Source organism: Xyrauchen texanus, chromosome 2 (assembly GCF_025860055.1).
Source record: "Xyrauchen texanus isolate HMW12.3.18 chromosome 2, RBS_HiC_50CHRs, whole genome shotgun sequence".
NCBI classification, from domain to species: Eukaryota; Metazoa; Chordata; class Actinopteri; order Cypriniformes; family Catostomidae; genus Xyrauchen; species Xyrauchen texanus.
Window position 1 is genome coordinate 49,558,031 of NC_068277.1, and position 22,752 is coordinate 49,580,782.

Below are 22,752 nucleotides of genomic sequence, written 5' to 3' on the forward strand. Positions count from 1 at the left end.
AGAGAAGGAACATTTCCTGCATACCATTCCATAACAATAAAAATCGGTTATAGCACCTTTAATTGCCACAGTTATATCTGGATCCTTTCATTATTGTGAAATGTTATACCGTATCTCACATCACTTCCACTTCCACTGCACTGGGTGTTTAAAATGATTAAATACTCCAATAGTCCAATGTGATTTATTTTAATTCTTAAAAATACTGCAGATTTGTACAAGTTCATTGTCCCATAGTCATTGAAGAAAGGTACATAAATCTGCTATTGGGTAGTGCTTATTCAATATCCAGCTCTTGTTTTAATGTATTATCCAGTGTCCATTGTCTGATTTCATTGCTTCAGATCAATCAGCCTACCATCTCATGTTAGCCATTGCTTTTATCCATAATATACTTTTATTCATAAATATACCAAAATGCTTGTCAATGCCTTTACTCAAGTTAGATTTGGCAGTCATAGCAAATGTTTTCAGCCCAGACATATGTATAGAATAATATATACTGTCGATTTGTTTTTACGTCTTCACTATTGTTTGGTTTTCGTTTATAACAACATTATGAATATTTAAGCTTGCACATAAAAAATAAACATAATTTATTTGACTCAGGACAGCCAGTTAGACTGACAGCTGATATCTCATATCTTGCCTCAGGCCAGAGCTTTGATAAGCACTCCGCACAGCACAGTGAACTCCGGGCCTCCTTTAGAACTGATTCAGCGGTCAACCCAAAAACCGTTCGCCGCCCGAGGAGTGTGGTTGCAGGCCCTGATGTCACGCTGCACTGCCAAGGTGACTAACAGAAAGTTAGGCAAGACACTGACAGGGTTTCAGAGTGCGAACAGTAATGAGGAAAAGGACAATGGGCACTGACCAATGACTTCTACCTTGAGTACTTTGTAAATCTAACTTTGGCAAACACCGGTCGCACAGATCGCAAATCCTTTTCTAGTTAACAATGTTCTGAATTTGGCCTTTCACAATCTTTACAAAAATTCTGTCTCATCCAAGTATGAAGGACTGACTTTTCTTTATAAACCTTTGTTTAAACTATTTTGTCTGTAGGTGATGGAAAAATTCTTGCTGTAGATCTAATACAAGGTGCCTGTTCCCCTGGAACTTCTCAACCCAGATCTTTGGAGTCCACCACCGAGAACACAGGCCAACAGCATATTCCCCTAAGGAAGACCCAAAGTGACCTGGAGTACAATGTACCCCCATCCCCGAAAACCCCATCAGGCATGATGGATCATGCCACTTTGATGTGCCCCAGCCCCTCCTGGAATGGTCCAAAAGGTTCCACTTTCTCCCCTTCCTGGAATGACTCCTACAACTATGCCTTGGTTACAAGCCCTGCTTCTAAGCAGTCTATATCTAAAACTGAAATGTTAACATCTGGAGGTGAAGGAGGTGGTTTAATATGTCCATCCCAGACCAGTTCAGGCCTCTCCATGAGCTCAGGGTCACACTCTAGTTCTTTCACCTCCATCTCGGAAACATGTGGACACCGGTTATACACAGTGACGCATGGGAGCGAGGTTGCAATTGGGAGACGGAATGACACAGAGGGGGAAACTTTGATTTCAGACACAGGCAATAGCCACAGAAAAAGTGAGCAGGAAAAAATATCAGCCCGATCCAATGTCTTTAAGTTTCGTGAACGTTCCCTTTCAACACCAACAGACTCTGGATCTTTCTGCTCAGCAGATAATGTATGTTCTCCAAGCGAGACTGTACCTGTCGTTCCAGAGGGTGAGAGTTATTCCCTGCTATATCCCAGCAACAGCTCGGAGGATAGCATCAGTGCAGATAATGTTTCTGTGACCACAGGTTCAGACTTTGTTCCGGATGGTCGACTGAGGACACGTTCACGCAGTATTTCACTGAAGAAGCCTAAGAAAAAGCCACCACCTCCAGTACGTAGTGTATCCCTGATGAAAAACCTGTCAGAGGCTGGAGGGATAGGCTCTTACCACAGTGAAGGGCATTTTAGAGATGGGAGACCCAAGAGTCTCTTTATCCCTCGAGATCACCATATTCAGGATTCATTCCAGCCAGACTTCTTATTTGCAAAGCCTGAGGAGGACATAGACCAGGCCCATAGTAGTTTGGAGACATCTTCTGATATTTCTCAACATCCTGACAGAGAAACAGAGCTTGGTTTTCCTCCTCACTGGCCACTCAATGAGTGGAAGTCCAACAATGATCCCTACCACTCACTGTCAGGTTCAAGCACAGCTACAGGTACTACAGTGATGGAGTGCATCAAGGTGCAGGGGAGCTCAGAGTCCCTGAATTCACCTTCAACCTCACGTGCCACCTCTCCTTCCCAGCTCTCTATTGAGGCTGAAACCAAGGTATCCCCCTTCAAGCCCCCATGCCTCATGTCCCCATCCAGTGGCTACTCAAGCCAGTCTGAAACTCCAACCCCAACTTTATCAAACACCCTCCTCACTGGACCTTCTCCGGTTGGCTGCAAGATGCGCCCAAAGATTCCAGAGAGGAAATCTTCCCTTCCAGCAACCTCTGCAAAGAATAAATCATCTCGCTCACGTCTTTCTTTTGAACTACCTGCAAACACTCAACTGGACCTGTCCTCAATCAAACCAAAGCCTAAAGCCAGCCGACGCCACTCAGACACATCTACAGCCAACAAACCAGGCAAGTTGAGCCCCAGTCAGTGTTCTTTGCCTATGGTTACCACAACAGACTTGCGAAATATTCGCCTTAGGTCAGTAAGCCGCTCAGAACTTGAAGACAGTCCTGATGGTTCTTCTGATGTCATAGAGGAAGAGCAGAGTCGAGATCTCAGCCCACCTATCACCCCCTCTAACACAACACTGTCTAAGCCACCAGTTGCAGTGAAGCCACCTCTACCTAAGCGACCCATGAATTTGATGCTTAAATCTCCTTCATCATCCCCTCTGGCACCTGAATCTCCTCCATCTTCCCCGGTGCACCGGCCCATGCCTATGGGTAACATTTATATGGTTGTAAGAAAGCCCAAACCTAAGAGATCAACTCAGTCACTACTCAACACATCTGCAATAACCGCACAAGAGCAATTCCACAGCCATGTGCCGCCTTTTCCTGAGTTTGACCTGGAGCATGGGATTCCCATTGAAGAAGATCTTCCATCCCCAAGTAGCCCAGAGACAGAGGACAAAAGTAAGACCCTTCCAAGTAGAATGACATTATCCTGTTTAGTAGAATTAGACAAAAAGAAGCCCAAGGTACCACCGCCAGTGCCCAAAAAACCCAATGTCCTTCTTCTGCCCTCTCCAAGCATCCAGACTAATGGCAACGCAGAGAGGCAAACTCTACTTTCCGACAGTGTTTCCCAGTCACCTATAGTTCCACCTGAGACTGAGGGAGATTTGTATAATGATGAACAAGACTACACCGCAGAGCAACAATTTGATGGAAACTATGAAAATCTTGAAAGTTATGAGATCCCTGGAAATCAGGAGAACAATGTGGTAATTGAAGAGGATGATTCTAAAGGTGTAGGTTCTCATCAAATTATGGAAGTGAAGACACCTCTAGCAGATTCATTAACAGGTTAAAAACAACTCTTTTAAAAAAAAGATTGTATATGATCAGATACAAACTTCATGCATTTATCAACAGTAGATACGTGTAGTATAGTCAATACATGCTTTCATTTGTGTTCTTTTTAAAATGTCGCCCCACAGAAACCAAAGTATGGGAAGAGAACAATTCATTTGCAGTTGACAAGACTGAACTGCACATTACTGAGGAAACAGACGATGATGTATTTGTTCACACTCCCACAAGTCACACCACTGAGGACCTCTTCACCATCATACACAGGTACAGAATTTGCTGTTTAACATTTACAGTGATACATTTAGCTGATTCTGTCTGTCCAAAGTTACTCATAATTTGTTCTCAAAGGATATTGTTATTCCAATCCTGGATGCAGATTGGTCAATAAAGTGTTCCAGCCATGACAAAATATACAACATTGTAACAGCTATGACTTTAATCAACAACTTTTGTATTGTTCTGCCTTTCCTAGGTCAAAAAGGAAAGTTCTTGGTCGCAAGGAACCAGCTGATTCTTTTGGAAGCAGGCAGTGTCTGGTTTCACCCGTGAAAAGCATTAGCACAGACTTCCGAACTCTGGGCCATGGGAGCACACCTAGGTCAAGCTCACGGAATGAGAATTTCATGGCTCTTCTTCAGAAGAGGAGCAGCAAGGCCAGCAGTGGGACACGAGTCTCTGCCATGGAGTTGCTGAAGAGCACAAACCCCCTGGCAAGACGAGTCACTGAGTTCTCCCAGTCACCATCAGATGTGACTGCAACAAACATATCCAAACCAACTCCACAAGACCAGTGATTCCACTAGCAGAGAACAAAATGCTGGATATCAATATGGCTGGTTTTCTGTTATGCTCCACTGCCCATCTCAATGGTTTAATTTACAAAGACCTCATGCTGTTGGTAATGAAATGAGTTTGAGTTGTTGCTTTCAAACAAGGGGATCATATTGATGATGTAAGATGTGGAGCATAGTCTCTTTGAAAGGAAACTGAGCCCACCACTGATATAAAATTCCAAAATAGATGGACAGATGTTCTATTCTGGAAATTTTACTGCGATGATGAAACACTTCAATGGAAGCTGACATCAAGAAATATTTTGAGACAGTTCACAACATTTAGCAGACCGGCCTATATATGTGACCAAAACCAGTGCAGCCCATTTTGCAGTGGTTAACTAGAAAGTGTCTTAGTAGGTTGTGTTTTAAAAGACTGCACAAACTCACAGAAATAGGAGAGTATGACATGAGTCAGAAACATACCACAGAGGTTGCAAGCAAGGTCTGGTACCCCTTAAAATGAGGCACTTTCACCAGTACAGGAAGTAGTTTACAAGAAAAAAAAAAAAAAGAAAAGCTGTTTCTTTTTATGATTTTATTTTAAAGATATAAAAAGGCTATATAAATGTCTTCTGTACAAAGCTATATATATATATATATATATATATATATATATATATATATATATATATATATATATACACACACAATATAAACAAAAATGTAACTTCAGAACTGCTTGACACAAAGCTGTCCATATCTGTTACTATTCTATGGAAACAGCCTATTATTCTATAAACTCACAGCATGCAAGGGATTAGTGGTCAAATGAACCATCCTCATGCAATAAAAATTAAGAATATCTATAGATCTTCCCACACTGCCAGAAGTGTAAACAAGCAGGACATAGCTATTCTTGTGCAAAACAACAAACCAAAATAATTTCACAAATAAATGAATTGTAAAATAATTGAAAATAAATTTTTGGAAATATGAAATGAGAGAATAGCAAGGAAATGACATTGGGCTACAGGGGGACAGTAAATGTTACTATAGATCCATTGGTTTGGCCTTGGCTGTCCATTGTGTAAAATCTCTCAGGGGTTTCTTCGCAACTCAGGAAACCCATAATGGCTACTGGTCCCAGTGTAGAATCTCTTCATAGAGATTTCACTCTACAACACACAAAGTATCAGGTAAAAGATTTGATCCTTTGGACGGTAAAAGGAGACTGGATTCAGATATCTCTCTTTCGTGACCACATTTTAGGTATGAAGACTAGGTATAATGACCACAATCCCAAATCATCTCATGAAGTTGGAACATGGTGACATTCTAATCCATGACTAAGTGCAAAGCTTCTCACTTTACGTCTATTTCAGACTATGCATCAAAGCTGCATCTGACCTGCTCTTCTGTCGGCATTGGCAGTGAATGTCTGGAAATGTTAGGCAAGGCAAAACTCAGTGTTGTATTTAGATTTTTGACCAAAAAAAGAATATAGGATTTTTTTTTATTAATGGTTGACCTCCATGTCACTGCAAAATGGGATTGTAGATCAACATTTGAATAAACAAAGACCTTCAGACTTTGAGCAAATGCTCAAGGACGCAAGTAGGTCATCTGTGGTAAATTGATCACTCATCCATCATTATGGGATTTTTGGAGACTACTGCAGACAGAGGATCTACTAAAGGCAGCTGCATTCAAAGACTGCTTTCTCTTACCATTCCATAAGAAGCACCCATTTTTCATGTGACTGTGTTCTTCTGGCTCTCAATCAGACAATGGACTGAAACCTGGTGCTATTGAGCCAGAGTGCCCTCAGCAGTCCAAGAGTGGTAACTAACTTGTGAACACATGGATCGTTTAGATGGAGTCTTGATATTCATTCATCTTCTCAGACTTGTCGTTCAGGTATTCCGACAATATGAAAAGCATAACATGAAGAAAAAGAAAAAAAAAAAGAGACACAGAATACCACCACATTAAAATAGTGTACCACCACTTGTTTTAAATATTTAGTGAATGAAAAAAAATCTGACAACCAGTGTTTATTTGCCTTGTACTCTGGCGTGAAGCCTCTGTGTTTTTAAATGCCTTGGTATTGCACTTCCGTAGAAGTATTCAAAGTTTCTTTTACTCTTTATTGATTTAATACTATAATATTTATCACTACTCTTGTGTACTCTGTGCTTATCCTTATCAGTGTCAACATTAATCTCACAGGTACAAGAAGAAGAGAGAGGGAGGGACAGAGGAAGGAGATGGGTATAACTTAGGCAAAACAAAATAGAGAACACAAGAAATGTACCTTAGTGGACTGTTAGAAGCCTTGTGCATCAATAATATACATCCCAGAGTGTTGTGTCCACCTTCGACACAGTCTTTATGCTACTTGTAATGCAGCATCCATTAGAGAGATTTACTTTATTATAATCACTTTAGTAGCATTTGACCCAGTGACATGACCAATAAAGGTATTCACCAAGTGTAGACAGATCATTTAGAGAATTCCACTCTAGAGTGTTTGGCTGCAGTTCTTGCACCTCACTCTCGCAAGTCATTTTCTGCTGAAGTTTCCACTTTCATCCCCCATACAGCCAATAGAGATCCATTCTGAGTCAATTTTCAGGTACACAGAGGAGAAACAAATCTGCTGCACAAAAATGTATGTGCCAAATGAGAGAGAGAAAAAATGGACTACAGCAAGAGGCTTACCTGTCTCTCAGCCCAAAACAAGTTTGTTACTAACCATCTGGTTGCTGTGAAGCGAAACCAGCGACTTTTAATCAATTCCTTACATTGCAAGTGAAATTTCTCACATTACACACAGGAGTACAGATTTGTCATAGTTTCACATACAGGTAAAAATAAGACTGAGTAAAAGATTCCAGTGTTGATCAGCACAAAGGCTCTCTCAGTAGTGTCTTATAGATTGCCAGAATGGGAAAAGCTTAAAAAAAAATAAATCGGATTTCTCTTATTCATTGGGAATAGAAGACAGACAGGGTGGAAAGGCAAGATAAAACTGAGAATTATATTTTTGTTATTTTTTCCTTGGAAAGACATTTTAAAATTAGCATATTATTGACCTCACCCTCCAGCAGAAATGATGAGGTTGATTTGAGATCTCTAATCAGCTTGCAGTATGTCTTGCCTATGTGGTTAAAGGTATATCATTAAAATAAATTATTTTTCTTGCATAATTGTCCTCTGCAGACTTTGTTTTTCTATACTTAACACTACACTCAGCTCTCGGAATATTCATATATGTTTGTGCATTATATATATTTTTTTAGAAGTCTGAATATCAATTTATAGTGTTACATATTCCGTGTGATGCCCTCTCTGCAAGATAGAAGATCTAAGATAATCAGTATCCCGCTTATTCCACAACAAACTTAATCACTTCCGTTACAAGGAGAAACTTGAGCAATACTGCCCCCTAGTGGTAGGTTATTTTCATTCGTCCGCTGTTAAGAGCTTGTTAGGCTTTTACCTACATGTGAGCAATCAACACTGACTAATAATTATTCTACAAGTTGTGTAAAATGACACGATTAAAAGTAAACATAGAAGAGAAAAAAAACATTTATACAACTTTTTTTTTAAAAAGTAAAACATACGTATTGCAACCTTCTGCATACTGTATAACATGCCTTTTTGTAAATGTCACCTAAATAATAGGGAGTCATTCATGAAATGTGTTAAAAATGCAAACTATTGGAAATGTCTAAAAACCCTCCAGACTAATCAATGTTTATTATTTTTAAAACACACATTCAATACAATACAGAGAAATGAACATGTGATCATCTGAATATATTCCTGATAATTCCTGTATTTCTGTCAGATCAAAAACTTTAGGAGAAAAGTTCAGTTCTCACTGCAATTGCTGCCAAGATAAAAGTGAGACAGGCTTGAGCTGACAGTTCCTCTGTAACCTTCAGACTGTTTTATGGCATGATGAATTAGAATGGGATGATAATTTGGAGTTGATCCCAGCCACCAGGACAGCCCATACTAAAGCATTTCCAGTGTTTCCTATTGCTACCTCAAAAGAAGGTTCATCAAACTATGAGCTGCCACTGGCACATTTCCTGTTGTTGACAGTTCTGTGCTCCATGTAGGGACTTGCATTTTATCAGTTGGAGTACAGACACTCATTCAAAGAGCACCCTTTCACAGGAAGAGCCGCTATCATTTCTCAGATACACACACACACACACACACACACACACACACACAGAGAGAGAGAGGAAGCACTGACACTGAACCTCGCACCATTTCCCCATAAATTGCTCCACTAATGGATTGACTCCATATATCAAGAGTTTGACTAATGAAAAAAGTGAGCAGTTATTTGTTGTGTTTACACCTGATCTGAGAGTCTACCCAGGGAGTGTAATGGTTTTGTTCTACATGGGATCGGATAAACACACATCTACAGTCATGCAGCCTGAGGACCCTGTTCACCAGGACATGCAGTTTTACTATGTGGTAAGTTCGTTTTTTTTTTTTTTTTGCACATTTTTGGTTGACTGAACATTTTTGCTCTTAAAACTCTTCTCTGGAAACTCTGAAAAGTGTTCTGCAGCACTTGTGCTTTACAAACTGGAAATACAGAAGAGAAAAGTGCACAAGTTTCATTGCAGGTTCATTATTCTGTAATTTAAAGAATTGTAAAAGTACTTTTAGGTTTATGAAACGGTTTCTATTTTCTTTCTAAGGCTCATTTACAGTGGTACATGCTTTTAAACATGCACCCTACTGTAAGACACCTGCATAGGGGTTGTTCCACAGAAATATTCATTCTGCTTTTACACAAAAACAAAATTGGTGTTACGTATTTCAATCTAAAAAATAAATTCTAGTAAATGTATTTTATTTTGTTATCTTTAACGAAGATAAACAAAACATTTCTAATATTTCAAATAATTACATTTGGTTAAAGATCACACAATTTAATTTGATTAAATGTTGCATTAATTAACATTATCTGTATTAATATCACCCTTTTGGGGTTAACATGCTATTAGCAAGCTGCCCATATAACTGCACTTTGATCCATTTGATCTTAGGTGATTTCCAGGACCATTTAAAAACTAATGTAAAACCAATGTCAAAATTGTGTTGTACAACAAAGTCAAGACACTTGCAAGAATGTTGAAACGAACAACCCTAACAACAAAACTCTTTATATGAAGAGTATAATGTTATGATCATAAATGCATAATCATTATTATGACTAGTTACTTAATAGTTAATTATGTGAACCCCAGCTTGGCTATAACGTTTATATGTTAATCGGAATGTATTTGTACATTACCTGTACATATTAGCACCTTAAGTGTCTTGTCTGTATCTAAAGTGTACATATTAACACCTTAAACTGTAAAAAAAGGTACACTGGGTGGATCTTTGAGGGTACTGCCCATGTGACAAGCTGTTGTACCTCTAATGGTCAAATGTTTACTCATTTTTACGCACAGTGAATGATAATCTTGGTTGGCTATGCAAAAATCACAGGTCCAGTCCTGGATATGCCCCATGAACTGAAAATCTGGCTGCGAAGGAAAGCCTTTAGTTGTCGTCCCTGACACTTATACCCAACGTGTTCCTCGAGAACTGTCCCAGCAATGTGAGCACTATTAGTCTCTTTGGGTGAAAAGTTTCTGCTTAATGAGAAGTAATGATGTTTAAGATTTCCCAGCTGTGCAAAGCCAATCCAAAAAGCACGACACCTTTTAAATTTGACCAAATATAGACTACACACACACACACACACACACACACACAATCATTTTATCACTCTTGAGTCTTTTCAGGAGTAGAAATAGATTGGAAAATGATTCCAAAACAAAATCTATATTTTCTTTCATGCTCCAAAACAGTGATTATTGAAAAATTGAAAGATTAAAAGAAAAAGCAGCAAATATAACCCAACATCTTGGACAGTGAGATGCAATAAAGACCATATGCTGCTATGAGGGGTGGAGGTAGGGGGTACCCTCCTATTTAATTCAGCTGTCAGAAAGATATTCATCAGCATTCATTAAAAGATAAACATCATGTGCAAAACCAGAATTACTGTAGACATTTGCACTAATTAATGCTGCAGAATCCCACAGCATGTCTCATTACATACTTTATTTGCTCTGTGTTGGAGTTACATAAAAAAGTAATCCACTACAAATTACTCATTACTTATAAATGTAATAATTACTTTTCTAACAACTTCATGGAAAAATAATCACATTAATAATTACTTAGTTACTTTCTAAAATACTTTCCGCTCAACATAGTCAAAATAATGTTCATTTCCAACTTGTTCATTGTTGCACACAAGCCATACACTCAGTACTGCAGGTTTCTCTTTCATAATGACTTATTGACTGTCACAGATATTCAAACATGCATACATATGAACATAAAAATGTATACAAATCTATGCAGGATTTCAATGCATGATCAATGAGTGGCACATATGTGTTTGAAACATGTGGGTTCACCACATAATGCTTTATAGATGTGTCCAACGTAATTAAAACATACAGCAAGAAATGCTTAAAAACTGGGGTATGGTTACATTGGATACTCTTGCCATCAGACTTGGAAAAAGTAAAATATTTGCTGGAACTGAGACAACACTTGAAAACTGTTGGAATGATTGGAGCCAGGCTAAAGAGGATTATATTGTCTGTGTGTGTCCCGATTTATAGTTGAACCAATAAAATTAAAATTAAAACAAAAACCTCACACAACCGGTCTTTTTACAGGGGTTAGAGAAAGAGGTTTAGTCTCACAGATATTATAGTGATCTATTGTTCAAAGATGGGGCTCTTTGTGTTATGCCACCTCCCTCCCAGTCTTCAGAGTCATGCTACAGTACATGAAAGCTTGTCACAAACATTTCCTCAGTTCCCTCATCACATGATCCATGTTTCCATTTGAAAGGTTTTAATCATATAAGATGGATGAACATAGAAATTCTAAAGAAGGTTTGACATTCCAAGAACTTCCCTTACATCCTCCCCTCGTCCTGGTAGATATCACAGTCAAGCCCATTGAAAGCTATGCTACAGTCACTCTGAATGACGCATGGATGATGAAGTACACTACTGCCCTTAACTATGATTTTAATTGGAAATAACTGCACTATCCGGGGAGATTGGTGCATTTCTCTGATGTGGACAGGCCATTCTGTGGAATGTGAGTAATAGGAAGTCTTGACTTCTTTGGAAAATCAGCTTAAATCCTCTCTGTGGTTTGGACTTAGAAAAGAGTAGCTTAAGACATTTGAGTTGCATCACATGTCAAATGTTGCCAGAAATGGATCAAAACCTTGAATACTCTGGAGAATTCATGGCCATTTGGAGCATCCTCAGATGAACCAAGTGAACCAAAGTGTTTTATAGACGGTCATACACTCATAAATACATTATTTTAAAGCTCCATGAAAACTCAGTCTTCTTGATTTAAAGTTGCATTGCATTTTCAGACAGTGTGTCACCAACTCATGTGACAAGCCTCTGCAAATTAAATAATTTATTGTGTTGTATTAAAACCTTCTTGAAGTTGAATGGATATCATTATTTACTGGGGCATTAGAGGTAGCCACCAATGGATAGCAAAATAAACTGTTATATTAGGAAAGGGTCAAGAGGTAAATCCATGTGTAAATGGAAAGATTTCAATCAAGACATATTTAACAATCATCATCGGGACTTAACAGAACGCTAGGCATGTGTAAATCTCCATAGCTGATCGATTGGTTAATCAAAAGAAAGCAGAGAGTCCCGTTCCAGAGTATGTCTTGCTTGGTGCCTTCAGCAATACTCTCATGATGTATGTCATGTCTGTGCTGCCTATATGGCAAAATATAATGTTGATGCTATACCTTATGTTTGTTGGTTACAATTACTGGTCATGAACGTGACATGAATTAATCTGTTCTTACATGATCAGACATTTGCTGGTCAGGGATCAGACTGGTACCTGTGGTGTCTGACACGTCCTGACCACTGGATTGAGCAACAGACTGGTCGGCTGCTGGAGACTGGACGGACTCATCGAGTACAGGGAACCGGGAAGGTTTGTCAACAGCCATCGATGGCCACCATAGGCAAGAGTACTTGGCCGGGAGTACTGGCCGTGAGCGATAGCAGCGACTTGGGAATGTGAGCCTCAAAGCATAGTCCATGAACTCAACCAAGAAAAGATCACATCTGTCTCCTGGCAGACATGATTTCACTGGCTCGTTGAGTCCAAACCGATAGAAGTCCTTGAGTTCAATATCTCCCCAATTAAGAACTTGGGGCAAGACAGCAGATAGTTGCTCGATGGTTCCCTCTCTTTGTTTGAGATCAAACATTCAAAAAGCCGTTAGATACATAGGATCAGTCAGTTGTTCTGTAACGCTTACAGGAACGAGGCGAGAGAAGGAGGATTTATGTGCAGGCTTTTAAATAAAGACCTCAAAGAAATAACCATAAGATCTCAACCACTGAACAAGCCATTACATCCATGAAAGGAAAACAACTGACAAAGTCAAAAAGAACAGGAGGGCAATATATACACAAGAACTAACCAGGTTAACAAGACACAGCTGGGATCAATCAAGGGGAACACAGAGAACAGAGACACAACAAGGAAAACACAGAACTTCAAACTAAAAGTCTCATGTCTTCTAGTGAACTTTTGGCTTCAAAAAGTTATTTAACATTCCCACCGTAATTGCACAGGAAAAAAACTATTCATTCAACACACATTGACCTTTTATGACAAAATGACCCAATGGCGGGGTATAGATAGGGTAAGTTATTACAATGGGAACATGCCATGAAAAGCATATTACAGGCTTTTCAGCAACATTATGATGCAAAATAATGGATAAAACAGCAAAAATGTACAAAAACATTAAACCATTGGTTTGCCGAACAAATTCTCGGTGTGTGCTTACTGAAATTTTAAGCATTACCCCATTGACCGAATCAGGTGGTTGAACGTATGGGCATGTGTGAGCTACAGTTTCTGGGGAAACCAAAAGCGAGTTGTAAAGCAAGTTGTTTTTAGCTGGAGTAAAAATAGCTGAAGTACAAATGTATTCTTATAGGGAAAAAGGATCACACTAATCACTGATTATCAAACACAATAATTGTTTGAAGGTAAATGAATAAATGTACTTGTTTAATTGCAGATTTTTAAACTAAGTTACTGTAGAACATATTTTAGTACATATTAGTGTGCGTAATCAGGATTGGGGAGTAATGGAATACTTGTATTGGTGTTATGTAATCAGGATACAAATTTATTTTAACTGCAATCTGTTACAGTTAAATAAAAACTCAACATATTCAGATTACAGTTACATTTGGTAAAAATGTGGATTACTAGCAGGATTAACATTTTCAATATATATATATATATATAAAAATAAAAGATCCTCCTGTCATAAAATGATAAACACCACTGCTTGCTTTACAGTGGTACGGATATGATCAGATGCATGCTCGAGATCTCTTCTGGTTCTTTCTTGTGACTGACTGTCACATGTGTATATAACACCTGTCTCACATCAACACTGCACTATCCAAAGTAGGTCAAACCATTAAAATGGCTGTTTCATCGCAATGGCCACTGTAGAAATATAAAAATCTTTGTGTAAATTCCAACATTCTTCGTTCATGTTGTTATGACAACAGTAATTGAGACCGCATTTAGTAAAAAACAATCCAGAGTGTATGCATGAATACCGAATGAATTGAAAGTATTATTAAGGTCTCAGAGGAAAGTGCATTAGATAATTTATCTGATTCTAATACTTATTAAAAAGTATCGTTAAGAAGTTCATAAGTATGGGTGAGGGAGATATTCTGGCAAATGTAACATTTGAAAACTCCTAGAAAGTAGGAATAAGTAAATCAAGACACACTAAAAAGGTTTAAATCTATTTTTATTTATTCTTTGAAACAAGATTATATATTTTTTAATATTTTATTGTTACATTATATTTATTTAAATTTAAATCCTCCTTAAGCACAAACATAGAGTCACCCATAAATGTTAGCTGGTGTTGTTTGACTGGGGATCATGAGTAAGCAGATGACAAACACTGGAGGCATTAATAATAATGACGATGAAGGTGATGATGATGATGAAGATGATGAAGATCACCTTCTTATTGCAGTCAGAAGTTAATGAATGGTCAGTGCCAATTAATCTACATGCTAACTGCAATACATGGCAGTATTCAGCTTTGTAGTGTTTTTGAATCTGAGGTATATCGTGTCAGATAAATGTGTTAAATGTTAACCAAGACATAATTCAGTGCATCTGTTCTAACTATATTTGCTTGATGAGAAAATAAACTATTTCTGTAACAGATAAACTGATTTGGATAAAATTGTGAAGTTGTTCTACATTTGAACATATTCTGTCCCTGATGTTCATGTTTATGTTCTATAATAATAGCTACGTCACTCATAACATTATTCAAATACAGTTTGTTTGCATTCAGAAGGCATGATTAAAAGTCTGATAAAATATACATTTTTGGGATGCCTCCTGCCATTTTTCACACTCAAATTTAAAGGCTTACCATTTTCACATACTATGAACTTATAGCAAAAAATGTGTTTACTTTTTTATTGCAGAAAGTTACATTTTATTTTTTCTTTATCACCTTCCATCACAAAATGCAGATCTGAAATTTATTTTAGCCATCACAGATGTGCTTGTCCATAGACATTCAGTCTAATTTTCAGTTCATGCACCACCTCCGTTGTTTCATCAAATACTTCGACCTCTGAGTGGCCTAGTAGATTTAAATTCAAATTAAATCTGATATTCTCCCCTTTGTGCTGATATCAAATATATTTCGGATGATTTGTTTTGCATGCTTTTACTGCTGGACTGCATATTTTGTTCTGGACATCTAAGATGTAACATTGGATTATGCACACAAGCAAGCTCACAGGCAAGTAAATGATGGCTAATTTTATAGAAACTGCCTAAAGTGAAAGCAGATTTAAAGTGTTTGGTCACTTGGGGCTTACAGCTTCAGTGATCAGTGCAAAAGTCGTTGTATTTGATTTCTTACAGAAATCGTATTTCACTTTGTGATTCTTGTGAAAATTTTTCGTACAGTGGTATTAGCAAAGAATAAACTGCACAGTCACATTCCTGAGAATGAGAGCTTTTATTTGATATATGACTTGTCTAAGTGATATTTTAATTTATATTTCTACAACATGACCTCTACACGGTGCTGATTTGCCATGCAGAAGTTTTCAGCCCTTATTTTATTATTTTATGTAACATACATATGAAATCAGTTTTTCTATGGAAAGTTCAGATTCTAAGCTTTCATATGATGCCACATATGCCTGACTTATGTATCCAGGGACTTTAATGTTTTAAGCGTAGACTTATTTTGCAAATTATATACCAAGGACAAAGTTTCAATGTGAACACATCACAGTTTGAAACAAGAACCTTCGTGTTACCAGGTCACACTTTAAACCACAACATTGAACCATATCCCATTGTGGACGTCAATCAGTGGTGGTTGGTGGTTGTTCCTTCAGCATAATGAAGCGGAACAGTAGAGAGCTGTGCCAATGGGTGGAGAATGTCCTGTTTAGAGAAGCATGCCATCCTTGTTGCATGTTTTTGTAAATGGTATTTCCTCTGCATGACCTCTAGGGATCTTGAGAAGAAGAGATTGAAGTTATAATAAAAGAGAGAAAAGATGGGAGGACTGAAAGGATGAAAGGAAAAGAAAATGAGACTAGCTTTAATTCATGTTATGTAATTTGTCCTCCTGAGAGAAGAAATTAAATCACACTGTGCACACTGCTACACACACACACACACACACATGCACGCACGCACACACGCACACAATGAAATTCTAATTAACAGCATGAAGTGACTGCTAGATGCCAAGTTAGTATTTCCCTAATGGTTTTGCATGGACCATTCTGCCATGCTGCACTGGAGCTCAGATTCCCTGATGTGACGCTCGTACCAAACCATGAATCAAAGTTGTCTAAAGACATAACTAATGACCTGTTAAGTCTGACAGGCACAGCTTGCAATACAGCAGATGTAATGTGTTGATCAATCAATATCAATCATTACAACTCCAAACTTACAGTTGAGATGCCTAATGCACATAGGATGATATTATCCATTGCACCAAAAGGAAAAGTATCCCCAATTTCATTATAGAATCAAATCAAATATATAAATCAGCCACAATGCTGAACACACACAAATGTTGTGCATGGATCGTGGAGAATAGCATGAGCCTCCACATGCTGCGAGCCACCACCTGATAAGAGAAAAGGAGAAAAGGGGATAAAATGTAAAGGAGGGACAAGTCGAAATAATTGTTTTTGTTAATCAACATTAGGCCTCTAACACTTGGGACATTTGCCCTAGCGTCCACTAGAGGTCACTAGGTTAAGTTTAAGACTCTTTCTCTGAAGTTCTGTGTATTCTTTTTGTTGTCATGTGATATCTTGTTTCCCTCCTGTTCATGTATCTTGTTCTCATTGTTTTATTGTCTTGTTAACTTGTTATCAGTTATGTTTTGTTATTGGTTCCTGTTCTTGTTATCTTGTTATAAGTTAAGTCTCGTCATTGGTTGTTTTTGTCATTTTTTTCCCTTGTATAGTCCTAATCGAGTATTGTTGGTTGTAACCTTGTCCAGTCTATCAAGTACTTAGTCAAGCCAAACCTAGTCATTTATGTGACCAGCACTGTAAATTAACTGCACTTTGGTTTACACTTCAGTTACTTATTCTCCATCTGTTCCTGTTTTCAGCCTACAGAATGTTACAATGCCACAAATGCTGTCAATTGATCTTAACTTGTATTGAACCCGGAATATTCCTTTAATTGGCCTCCCTTTGCTGAGATTACAGCTCTCCAGACACTGGTCAACTTCAGTCTTCTCCTTAAAATATAATATTTTCATAACACCGTGTAACAATGTTTTTTGGTTCCTGGGTAGTAAGTGTTATTTTCTAATTGCTTATGCCTCAAAAGTTTTGAAAATGTCTATTATTCCCCACAAAGTTTACTTTTGTGACCAGGACAGTGATATTTTGAAATGTACCTATTTTCCAGAACATTCCAGATAGATTCATTGCTGAGTAAACTGTTAAGAATTACAATATTCGAGCAATAGTTGAACACTAAACTTGGAGTATTGGACATAAGTTAGATGTATAACACTGAAACAAGAGACAGAAAACTGTATTAATGCATTGACACAAAATAAATGGCATATAAATGCATGTATTAAATAGACAACCAAATAACAGGATACGAGGTGCAGTACTTTGTCACTTTCCAATCAACCCACAGATCTAGACATAAATATTCCTAAATATCTTCTAAAATTCATCCAAAACCACCTGATGCTGCTCAGTGTCTTCAAACTTCGTAAGGAGCTCATTGTGGATAATGGGGATTTTTCAGTAAGTGGGGGGCACACTGGGCCGATCAACAAACTGTAATATGATTTTTTTGGAGAATGAATGGTCTAAATGAGGCAAATATGTAAATAAGTAAATTCACAAATGAGCTCCACCACCTCTTTTTATTATGAGTTCATTTCTTGTGCATTTAGTGGACTGTGGATAAAATAATAGTAATTAATATGAATGGGCAGTGTTATGAAATCCTTGTTTTAAGTTTTTATTGATCATTCATTTAGATCTGTGGTAACACTTTACAATAAGGTTCCATTTGTCAACATTATTTAACATGAACTAATGATAAACAATACTAATTAAGCATTTATTCATCTAAGGTAATGTTAATTTCGTCATATAGTAATACATTTTTAAAACCAGAATTATTTGTTAACATTAGTTAATGCACTATGATCTAACAATGAATGAACAATTGTATTTTTATCAACTTCAATTAACAAAGATTTACCAGTGATGTTAAAAAAAGATTGATAGTTCATGATACCTAATGTTTTAACAAATGTGAATGAATGGAACCTTTATTGTAAAGTGTTACCAGTTCTGTTTCCTTCAGTATATCTGTTAACTACAGAAAGAAATGCCCAACATTTGCTTTGTTATATTTGTATTTGCAACACCATTGTTGATGATGGTCAGGACAAATCAGGCTTTACCACTGAGGGGTTTTAGATCAACCCATAATATTGTTGAGATGCATGAAACCTGAACATTACTCCAAATATTCACTCTCCACCCATTGTCTGTTGATATGCAGCTTCTCATTGCAAGAGAAAACAAACACAGTACCCTCATTAACCAGAGCTCTCTAAACATGGATCATTACCTCTCTATCAATGGCTGCAGTGTGAGCACTAGTCATAGTTTACTTTTCCCCTTTTAGCATGCCTAGACAGAACTGATCCATACAGATAAAATAAGTGTTGGTGGAACAAGAAGAAAGTGTGAATTTCATGATAAATATAAGTGTCAGGTCAATGTTTGTTATTGTACTGAAGATGTCTGATCATGTATACTGTATTTATTCTCTGAAACAGACATATTTAAAGGTTTGGTTGTTCTAAAATTGCATATTTATTGTTTAAATCATTACATTTAAATGCTAGTGAAAAAAGGTCATGTGGATGACATTAATATCTCTGACTTTGGCCTGTAATGGGCAGTGCAGTTTAATGTCCAAAGTAGGCTTGTACTCTTATACCATAACAGACATCACAACCAATAACCTTATTATCTGGTGACTTATTTCTATTAACAATATCAAATTGATAAGATTACATTTGTACATTTAAATATGATCTCATAGATCAGAATCAGATTTTACATAGTCATCTTGAGAGTGACATTGCAATCTACTGTATACAGTGCATTCGGAAATTATTCAAAGCGCTTCACTTTTTCCACATTTTGTTATGTTACAGCCTTATTCCAAAATGGGAAAAATTATTTCCCATTTTGGGAATTATTTTCCTCAAAACTCTACAAACAATACCCCATAATGACAATGTGAAAGAAGTTTGTTTGAAATTGTAAGCAGCCAAGTCTTTTACTTAAAGCAGCTGAGGGCTGCTGGACAGTGCTTGTTAATGGACGCGCACGCTCGGGTTGTTATTCACTGCAATGTCCACACTTAAGTTAATATGCTTACATTGTAGATTTATTTTACCGTGACTGGTCTTCATTTATAGTAAGCAAGAATCCAACAAACGGTCAATAAATCCACAGTTCTTCACTAGTACAGATTTCCTACTGTACAGCATGGTATAGCATAACTTTAGCATGGCATAGCGTAGCGGTCAAAAAACTGTGTGCACCATCCCTCCAGCGACACCTGTCACCTGGAAGGAAGGTTCCTCCCTATATTCAGTAACCAATTACTCGAGAGACCCCTACTGGACACACACTTACATAACAAGGTTTAAATAAAGACAAAATGGCTCTTACAGAAATCTTTGCAAATGTATTAAAAATAAAAAACGAAAAAATTAAAAAATCACATGTACAGAAGTATTCACAGCCTTTGCCATGACACTCAAAATTGAGCTCAGGTGCATCCTGTTTCTACAACTTGAATGGAGTCCACCTGTGGTAAATTCAGTTGATTAGACATGATTTGGAAAGGCACACTTGTCTATATAAGGTCCCACAGTTAACAGTGCATGTCAGAGCACAAACCAAGACATGAAGTCCAAGGAATTGTCTGTAGACCTCCCGAGACAGGATTGTATCGAGGCACAGATCTGAGGAAGGGTACAGAAAAAGGTCCCAATGAGCACAGTGGCCTCCAGCATCCGTAAATGAAAGAAGTTTGGAACCACCAGGACTCTTCCTAGAGCTGGCCGCCCGGCCAAACTGAGCGATCGGGGGAGAAGGGCCTTAGTCAGGGAGGTGGCCAAGAACCCGATGGTCACTCTGACAGAGCTCCAGTGTTTCTCTGTGGAGAGAGGAGAAACTTCCAGAAGAGCAACCATCTCTGCAGCACTCCACCAATCAGGCCTGTATGGTAGAGTGGCCAGACGGAAGCCACTCCTCAGTAAAAGGCACATGATAGCCCGCCTGGAGTTTGCCAAAAGGCACCTGAAGGACTCTCAGACAATGAGAAACAAAATGGTCTGATGAAACAAAGATTGAGCTCTTGCCCTGAATGGCAAGCGTCATGTCTGGAGGAAACCAGGCACTGCTCATCACCTGGCCAATACCATCCCTACAGTGAAGCATGGTGGTGGCAGCATCATGCTGTGGGGATGTTTTTCAGCAGCAGGAACTGGGAGACTAGTCAGGATCGAGGGAAAAATGAATGCAGAAATGTACAGAGAGATCCTTGATGAAAACCTGCTCCAGAGCGCTCTGGACCTCAGACTGGGGTGAAGGTTCATCTTCCAACAACGACCCGAAGCACACAGCCAAGATAACAAAGGAGTGGCTACGGGACAACTCTGTGAATGTCCTTGAGTGGTCCAGCCAGACTTGAACCTGAGTGAACATCTCTGGAGAGATCTGAAAATGGCTGTTAACCAACGCTCCCCATCCAACCTGATGGAGCTTGAGAGGTCCTGTAAAGAAGAATGGGAGATACTGCCCAAAAATAAGTGTGCCAAGCTTGTAGCATCATACACAAAAAGGCTTGAGGCTGTAATTGGTGCCAAAGGTGCTTCAACAAAGTATTGAGCAAAGGCTGTGAATACTTATGTACATGTGATTTATTTTTAATATATTTGCAAAGATTTCAAACAAACTTGTTTCATGTTGTCATTATGGGGTATTGTTTGTAGAATTTTGAGGAAAATAATGAATTTAATAAATTTGGGAATAAGGCTGTATCATAACAAAATGTGGAAAAAGTGAAGCGCTGTGAATACTTTCTGGATGCACTGTAGGTTTGCGTAACTCTTCCTGACTTTTCGAACCATACACACCAAACTTTGCATACACTGGATTTTACTCCTGTCCACTCTATTGGGACAAGTCTGTCCCTAGTTCTTATTCCTGTTCATCCTGCATCAGGGTCATATGATCCTGTATATTCACCTAACACCACCAAAACAGGAAGAGGGCTGACCTTGATGTCGGGGTCAGAGGTCAAACACATGAAACGTATCAGCATTCTCTCTTCATGGCCAGATATGAACATTCTCATGTGTATGGACAGCCACTGGGACAGTGGTCAATTTTTTATTTTTCAGTAGAGAATGAGATTCCAGAGTTTGCGAGAACCATCTGTTTTTCATGGAGTTCAACAAGTGCTTCTGCCAATGATTTATTGGACCTAATATATAAACACAAATCAAAATGAAATGTTAATTTTTTTTGTGTTTTTATTTTTTTTACTAAAGCACGTCACTAAGGATTAATTTTTTTATTCATCTCATATAGTCCTCCCTTAAATCAGCCAAAAAGGGCTTCTTAGCACCCTTCAAAGTGATGAAGGATCGTTTGGCAACCCTGACTTTATGAAAACAGTATGATTGTGGATGGATGGTATAAGTGACGAAGGATCTTTTGGCAACCCTGATTTTGTGAAAACAGTATGATTGTGGATGGATTTTATAAGTGATGAAGGCATTTGGACTGTGTGTTCATCTCTGATGGAGATGGAACAATTCCCAGAGAGCTCAAGCCCATCCAAGCCCTGCAGATGGTAAATTAATTGCAAATACATGACATACCGCAAACAGCCACACAGGCCAAATAAATGATCCTGCACTTCACATTTAGCAGCCAGAAAACTGTCTCCTATAGGTGGCACTGTAGTTATTCTAGGTTCACATTTGTTTCAAAGACTTATTTTGAACCTTGTGCACCTCAACAGGATAAAGATAACCCTAACAGGTATGTAAATCCAGCTACAGTATATAGGGTTTTACTTCAAAAGTTCAATTCCATAAATGCTTGTTTTCTTAACCAATGGGTTTGTATGATGGTTTCAAAACACCTAGTTCAAAACTGCCTTAAATTAGAATAATTTGGGACACAATGTTCTGCTTTGTCTTAAAAGGTCCACGTCATTGCACTTTTTTCTTGGGCAATGATGGTGGAAATGTTCAATAGGTTCAATAAGTCACAACTTTAATGTACAGTATGTGCCCAAACAGAAATTAAGACTTAAAGGAATATTCCGGGTTTAATACAAGTTAAGCTCAATCGACAGCATTTGTGGCATAATGTTGATTACCACAAAAATTATTTCGACTCGTCCCTTTTTTTTTTAAAAAAAAGAAAAAAAAAAAAGCAAAGATCAAGGTTACAGTAGGGCACCTACAATGGAAGTGAATGGGGCATATTTTTTTGAGGGTTTAAAGGCAGAAATGTGACACTTATAATTTTATAAAAGCACATCATATAAAAGTCATCTTAATCGTCATTGGCAAAAAAGTTGTTAAATTGACTATAAATTTACA

The 22,752-nt window shown here is 38.0% G+C and overlaps 2 protein-coding genes across 6 annotated transcripts in view; both read left to right on the forward strand.

Annotated features, from left to right (window-relative positions):
* nhsl2 (NHS-like 2) overlaps window positions 1-7,555 on the forward strand; it is a 118,270-nt gene extending 110,715 nt beyond the window's left edge. For all 4 annotated transcript variants that reach the window (XM_052147035.1, XM_052147044.1, XM_052147051.1 and 1 more), the window contains 4 exons: window positions 655-792; window positions 1,066-3,561; window positions 3,696-3,834; window positions 4,043-7,555. In XM_052147035.1, the coding sequence (XP_052002995.1) occupies window positions 655-792; window positions 1,066-3,561; window positions 3,696-3,834; window positions 4,043-4,364 (3,095 nt within the window). In that variant the 3' untranslated portion in view covers window positions 4,365-7,555. The remainder of the gene's footprint in view (window positions 1-654; window positions 793-1,065; window positions 3,562-3,695; window positions 3,835-4,042) is intronic.
* A 1,024-nt stretch (window positions 7,556-8,579) lies between these two features.
* Window positions 8,580-22,752, forward strand: part of arhgap36 (Rho GTPase activating protein 36) — a 48,351-nt gene continuing 34,178 nt past the window's right edge. The window contains exon 1 of one of the 2 annotated variants that reach the window (XM_052145894.1): window positions 8,580-8,849. In XM_052145894.1, coding sequence (XP_052001854.1) covers window positions 8,757-8,849 — 93 coding nt within the window. In that variant the 5' untranslated portion in view covers window positions 8,580-8,756. The remainder of the gene's footprint in view (window positions 8,850-22,752) is intronic. The other variant, XM_052145887.1, reaches the window with a different exon arrangement.